Source organism: Sander vitreus, chromosome 11 (assembly GCF_031162955.1).
Source record: "Sander vitreus isolate 19-12246 chromosome 11, sanVit1, whole genome shotgun sequence".
Lineage (NCBI taxonomy): Eukaryota > Metazoa > Chordata > Actinopteri > Perciformes > Percidae > Sander > Sander vitreus.
Window position 1 is genome coordinate 23,205,481 of NC_135865.1, and position 7,241 is coordinate 23,212,721.

The 7,241-nt window shown below is 40.9% G+C and overlaps 1 protein-coding gene across 1 annotated transcript; it reads right to left on the reverse strand.

Moving 5' to 3' along the window:
• Window positions 1-586: 586 nt before the first annotated feature.
• Window positions 587-6,149, reverse strand: serpine3 (serpin peptidase inhibitor, clade E (nexin, plasminogen activator inhibitor type 1), member 3). The gene is made up of 8 exons (XM_078263148.1): window positions 5,885-6,149; window positions 3,636-3,866; window positions 2,436-2,678; window positions 1,939-2,137; window positions 1,747-1,847; window positions 1,452-1,538; window positions 1,247-1,330; window positions 587-639 (listed from the first exon to the last, which is right to left on the reverse strand). Exons 1-8 carry the CDS (start codon window positions 6,147-6,149, stop codon window positions 587-589), a joined length of 1,263 nt encoding a protein of 420 aa, XP_078119274.1.
• Window positions 6,150-7,241: the final 1,092 nt, after the last annotated feature.

Sequence of the window (7,241 nt, forward strand, 5' to 3'; positions counted from 1 at the left end):
ATTTTCTCAAATATACACAAATAATTAAGTAAGGTCTGGAGGTCAAGAGTTGATTTCTGATTCAGGGGGCAGCCCTCTTCTGTTCCCTCCCTCCTTGGACAGGGACCAAAATCTGCCATACTTGTCTTTGTTTGTGAAGAGGCCGCTACCAAAAGAGTATTTTGAATACACTGTAAAGATGTAAATAACCCTAGAGTACTATTTAAAGAGAATGTTCAGTGGAAAATGGCCTTTTTGTAAGTATTTCCATGAATAAAGTTTCTATTTTACACTGTGAAGGGCCATGTAAATAAAGTGTTCTGTAAAGATGTGACTCTACGTGTTTTTGTCCACGTTTGTTGGCGGATTTAGTGACGGTGCATCAGACTTTTTTTTTTTTTTTTTTTTGCTTCACAATAATGGAAGAAAGGACCAAAACACTCTGAGCTTAAAAACATGTATTAAAATTTTATTTACAGACATGTACAAAAATAGTGTCCCTCTTCCTGAAGTGTCCATGGACCCTCCCGTTGGTCCACAAATAAATACCAGTAGTGAATAGGGGTCAGGGTAGGATTGTGTGTGAGAGGTGTTTAGGTATATGAGTCTAGGGTGCTTGGTCTGTTGGGTTCATCACTCGGCCCATGAACAAGATGGATCCTGAAATGGAGAACACAACGAAAAACGGTTCACTAAGATGGTTTTTCACCTTAAAGGATCATACCAGTGTTTTTTTTTCTCCAAAAAGACACTGTGAAGAATATTTGTGATTGTAGCATAAAAGAAGGCATGTTTTTGTCTGTAGAAATAAGACAAAAGTTGAGAAATTGTTGCACCAAATGTAGCATTTAGCCCATTCCTTTCTACTTTCCAGACAGCTGTTGATTTCAATTAGTTTCTGTATGTTATAGCAGCAGACTTGTTTGAGTTGTGTAATCAATCTCTCACAATGAATCAAGTCTGTGTACTTTTTTGTCAAACATAAGGATAAGTTATTGTGGTAACTAAATCCCATAAAAAAGACCAAAACCCAACAATGTGTTCAGCTGTATAAACTCATAAACCTTCAAAAATGGTCCACAAATGACATTTAACACAAATCAAAGACCTGTGGCTATCTGTAACAGTAGAAAGGAAACGCTACAGCATGCTCTGCAAAACATCTAATCATGATGTAAACTGTATGTGATTGGTCATAAGGAGTTAAAACATGCAAAACTACTGGGATGTTCAGTTAACCAGACTGGAGTGGCAGTAAAATAAATACCTGTGTTAATCTGTCGTAGCAGAAATAAGAATGGCCGGTCGGCCTTGAAAACAGGTGCACGGGATCGTTTGAGTAGCACCATAGCTGCAAGGTTATGAAATTATTTTATTATTCTGTTAAAAGAAATGGTTGCAGGCAAGTAGAATCATGTTAAATCACATATCTATATAACAAATGTGTATTATTTTGCAGGGTCATCTCTCACCTGTAGCAGCAGCTGCCTTTGTCCCATCTTCTGTGACTTCTATTCTCACTTCATGGAAGGCATCAGACACATAAAGACTCTCCTCCACTGTCGGAAGAAACAAACTGTCAGCTGCCAGCAGAGCTACAGTAATCTTTGTGTGGCCTTCAGCTTATGGTACGTTATGCTGTTGGTTATCTGGGGTACCTTTAAAGCACAAACAACTGGAGCTTTAAGGAGGTGTATTCTGTGAAAACCTGATGAGTCACTGTAATAAAAATCAACAGTTTGAATGCGTTGAGCCATGTGTATTGACCTGATATTCCAGTGAAATCAGCTGCTGACGGGTTAAAAGCATCAGTGATGCCCATGGCTGGAAGCGCTGACCTCAGATTGAACTTGTTCTGCATTCTGAACCTGTGAACACCAGACGACAAATTGTTGTACGTCTGAGAACTATGACCAACCAAGTCTAAAAATCATCTGTAGCCGGGGGCATGATCTCCACCTGGGTAGGAAGATGTCCATTTTGGTTCTGCGCAGGCCGGTGTCCCAGGAGGCCAGCTGGCGAGCGGTGAGCTGGGACTCGAGGGAGGACAGCGGCGTCTTCCTCTCGCTGGCCAGGACCACCTGCAGGCTCAGGGAGCGGCCCAGGTACGGCAGCTCCAACACGGTGTAACGCTGATCGGATGCTGTCCTGAACTGACCTGCCAGGGACAGCAATAAGTTCAGGTGAGTCACATCTGACTATTTCCATTGATTTATTTGGTGATTATTTTTTGATTAGTCTATCCAAGATATGACAGCTACAATGAAATGAAACTGAGAAAAACTAGCAAAACTATGAACAAACTGTATATCGTATATAACTATATACTGGACATTCACTTTACAGTATGATGGGTTTATTACAACAGTTATGTTGATGTTAAATTATTGACAAAAGAGAAAAAGGAATTAGTTCTTTCTTTTTGGATGGATGGATGGATGTATGGTGTCTCTTACCAAAGCTGACCTCTGTAGCCTGATACATCATGGGCACCTTGATGGCACTCCCATCAGAGAGGATGAAGGGCAGGTTCTGGGTGTTGGTGAACAGGAACTGTTTCTGCCAGACGCCCCTGAAGGCCACCGTGTTGACCAGGGCCATTTGCAGCCGGTGTCCCCACCACAGGGCCTCTGCCTGGGCCTCGCCTGAGCCCGACAGCTCCCCGCTGCTGCTTCCTGCCTGGAGGGGCCACGTCTCATCTGCGAGGTAACAAGGGAAGGGCAAAGTTTAATGTAAAGGTATGTCGTGTGCAACTCATTTCTTAGAAGCCAGCCGTCTCCAGACTATTGGCAAATGTGGTCTGATGAATGAACAGAAGAAAATAATTTGTAAATACACCCAGTAGAGGTTTGGGGGGTATCATTTACATTAAAAACATTCCTCAAACATCTTGGGCACTATTTCACAACATGGAACGGGTCACAAGATGTTTACCAGGATAAGAAAGCTGGAGAAAAACTATATTTCCTCTACACACAATCATGTTTATCTTCTCTTTATTGGACTTGAACAGCTTTTCCTCTAATCATACTTTTTCAATGAATATTAATTCTAATACAAAATACTATCTTCAAAACAAAAAACTTAATTTGAGGGGCCACAAGCTAAAGCTGTAAGAATTAGAATTAGAAAAGATAATGCATTAATCAAGTTTCTAGGTCACTAGGGGGCAGAGAAACCCCACAACAAGGTGACACATTATCACTCTATAAAGTTGTTTTGGCTGACATGTTGGGAAACCGTTTCCTATTTACACATCCACCAGAAACAGAGCCACATTATCATTCTACTAAAGTCTCCTTTTAGCTCTGGACTGGACTCCATTTGCTCCACTATGTTCACCAGCTCATCGCTAACTTTGTCTGCCTACTGTTTGGTGCTGGGCAGTTAGCGTACTGTGGGTTCATTGGAGCTTGTTTGCAGCAAACAGCTGCCTGCTGCTGCTGGAACAAGGTCCATGAGAGCGTGGAGACTGAACCAAACAGTAGCAGCTAAAAGAGGCTAAAAGGCTCCATGGAGCTGCAGAGCTGATGATAATTCTCTGTGGGTTCACTAAAAGCAAACCCTTTCATATTATACGTGCAAATGTCATTCATTCTCAATATGAAAATGGTAATAATGGGGATCTGACTGTTTTATAAAGCTGTCTTGCTTACCGTGGTTGTGTCCAGCTCGCTCCAGCTTGCCGTGAGTGGCTGGGTTGGGCTGGCTGAAGTTGGCTCGGACAACGCTGGTGTTGGCCCAGGCTGCTGCATGCTGTGTAAACTCAGTCAGGAGCTGGACGCCGCTCTGGACGAATAATGTGCAGGTCTGCTGCAGCCACATCCCCTGGCTGGTGTTGCTTATGTCACTCTGTGAATGCAACAGGAAGTCCTGTACCTGGGCATCTGCAGGATAAGAAGACACAGAGAACGGGTGAGATGTGGTGGTGCATTACGAGTTTTAGGAAGTTTATAAAAAGGGAAGACTTCAGTTTGAACTTCATCAGCTGGATATAAAAACATGTATGCACAAGAATGGGTTTTGCACCACAGAGCTGCAAACCACTAAAATACTGCCAGCTGTTCATCTTTTTGAACTTGTTTAGAAGCAGCTTTACTATCCATCAATCATCTGCTCTAGTTCAACACATGGTCATCAGCACTGTCAACGAATTAGAATTCACACCACTTTAAACAAAACTGCTGAAAAATGACTTGTGAAAGTCTCTGCATCAGAGGAGTCATTCCTGAAATGGTTTCAACTCAACAGCCTTTGGCTTGTTTCAGTAGCAAACTAACTGAATTTGCACCATATCCCTGCAGGACTGTGCACAAACAAATGCTCATTTGACTTAATTTGCTTTGCTTAACACAGTCTGCTGAGCACTGCAGACCACAGGGACCTTCTCATCTGATAAACTCGAGGCATTTGTAGATAAAATGATCCATATTGAAGTGAAACAGGTTCTCTCATGACTGCAACATTTCATTAGTGCACAGCAGTTATTATGAGCGGAAAGCAGTCAATTTTAGGTTGGCCTCGTGTCATGCGTGATTTGTATTTTATTTTATTTTTGGTGTTGCTGTTATTGTGGGATTTTGTTTTGATTTTGAGTAAGGGGTAGATATGGAATATGCTGATTTTCTGGTTAATAATTCTTTCTATTCTTTCGCACTCAACCTCTGCTCTTAAATGTTTCTTTGCATATGTATGGCATTGGAAAAGCAGTCATTATCAGAATCAAATGAGTATTTTCTATAAGCAGTCACTACACAGTGTGATTTCTTTCTTTTCTATGCAGCAGGGCTAAACTGAACAACAAAAGACTGACCCTCAGTCTGTTTGAACTGTTTTACTACAAGCACATGACTTTAGGGCTGAAACGATAAGTTGATCAATTGATTAGTCGATCGTCATCACGCAAATGGGCCAAAAACGTGCTGGTTCCAGCTTCTCAAATGTGAGAATTCCCGGCCTTTCACTGTTTTCTATCATTGTATATTCAATATCTGTGAGTTTTGGACTGTTGCTCAGACAAAACAAGCACAAGTTTTGGCATTTTCACTACTTTTTATAGAACAAACAATTGATCATTTATGAAAATAACAGTTGCAGCCCTACATGATTGTGATGTTTTAGCTCAAGTTAATTTAAAATGACTTTCTTTAGGAGCTGATCTCAGTTGAGGTATCCTGCTGAATTAGAGCCCAATATCGTCAGTTTCTATCCCTGACTGACATGTCAGATCACATCATGGAGGTAAAAGAAACAGCAGCTCCAACTCTTATTTTGTCTTTAATTAAAGCTTTAGTGCGTAACATCTTCTGTTACATTCAAGCCATTGCCAAATGAGTTGATACAAAGCTAATTAAGACTACCAGCTCTACAAAACTCTCTCTTTATTTCTCAGCATGGCTGTGTTTAGAAATTGTTGTTGTCCGGCGACTTTTGTGCACAAGATAATGACCTCTTCTGAAGAGTACATTATGTTTTTTTAATCCTCTGTGTCCTCCTTGGCTACTAGCAACTGCGTGGAGGAGGAGGAGGGGGCGCGATTATGGAAGGCTTGTGTCATGTGGATGCAACAACAGTGGTGTTGTCATTACTTACAATTCCTCATGGGGGCGATAGAAACTACACACTATAGCTTTAAACACACTGACCTCTCGACCCAGAGACCGAGCTTCAGGAGTGGTTAATGAGATTAGAGTGTGGAGGCAGGTATTATGGCTCCAGACACCACTGTGCTCTGCAGGGCCAATAGCAGTAGCAGCACCGCTCCCCACTACCTGGTACCAACAGCACTGAGGGTTAACAACAACCTCTCCAACCTCACTCTCACACCATGAGGAGCAGCTATGTTACCTGTAACACAAGCTTAGCCTTTTTCATCTCCATATCAACAATCTGGGATGAATCCTACCCTTCACATTGTATCCGAGTGTTCCCTCCAGCTGAGCCAGTGTGTTGCCCCTGGCACCGAGCTGCAGCAGCCCCAGAGACAAGGAGACGCTCACTGGTGACACGATCAGGTTGGAGTTGTTCTCTGTCTCGATGAGCGTCTGATAGAGGCTGACAGCGAACCTGGTGTGCAGCTCCTCCATGCTATCCTGAAGGCTGCCGTTACAGTGGCTTCTCTCCACCAACCAGAAACAAATGAAGAGTGAAGCCACTGGCAGGCGACACATGTCCTCAGTGCTGCAGGAGGGGGAAGTGTCCACAGAGTGCAACAGAAGACCCAAAAAACTAAATCCTGTATGACCAAAAGAAAGAACGTAAATAACCCACTGAGGGCAGTGAGGTAAACAAGCAGCCAAGTCATATTGCGGTATCATTAAAAAAAAAAAATCTGTAAAAGTTCTCGACTTATACTGCATGTGTGCTGATTTACAACTGTTTTGTTGGATGTAGTGCATACAAATTGAACACAGTTTATTGAAACATCAATTTCATAATTTCATATGTGTTTTTTGCATACATTTGCTGTATCATGATATATATAGAAATCCGTAAAATATGGACTAAAAGTGTTTCATAAATCCTAGGTCAAATTTATATTAAGCAACGTCGAGTGCAAAATCTGAAAGACATATTTAAGATGTATAAAAGACCACTAAACATTAAAATAGCAGGCAATATGCCAAATGGCAGCAGCAGCAATAACAGCAGCTATATTTGGCAAAAGTAGTAAAGTTTAAGTAGACTGACAAATGATGTTGTACAAATGATGTTGTACTATATTGTATTACTAGTATACTATAGTAATTTAAGGTCATTGTGGAGAGATTAAAGCCAATTAGGTAATGTTTCATCACCTATCCAAAAGATGCAGAAATATTAGTCTATAGGAACAGTGGTGGAATGTAACTAAGAACATTTACTCAAGTACTTTACTTAAGTACAATTTTGAGGGTACTTCTTTGCTTGAGTGATCCATTTTGTACAATACTGTACTTCAATTTTTACTGCATTTTTCAACAGCTGTAGATCAAACTATACACACCTCGATTGGCTGCACCATTTAAATGTTGCTGACATGTTAATGCATGACATAATAATGATAATATAATACACAATACTATTAATTTAACACTCATTTGGGCCATTTTCTGCATAGTTAGCATTAATTATACTTCTCTATAATGTACTTTTACTGAAGTTTAATGCAGGACTTTTGCATTGTTGTATTGCTACTTTTACTTAAGTAAATAATCTGAATACTTCTTACTGCACTACATAAGTGATGGAAAATGTAAATTTAGGAGCTTACTAAAATGATG

Bases quoted from the DNA above. Each gene is read 5' to 3' on its own strand.
- serpine3 (XM_078263148.1), bottom strand. From the start codon at position 6,149: ATGTGTCGCCTGCCAGTGGCTTCACTCTTCATTTGTTTCTGGTTGGTG. The intron at 1,848-1,938 runs GTGGAGATCATG...TGGTGTTCACAG, and splicing joins ATGGACATCTTCCTACCCAG to GTTCAGAATGCAGAACAAGT. The intron at 1,331-1,451 runs GTGAGAGATGAC...ATAACCTTGCAG, and splicing joins AAAGGCAGCTGCTGCTACAG to CTATGGTGCTACTCAAACGA.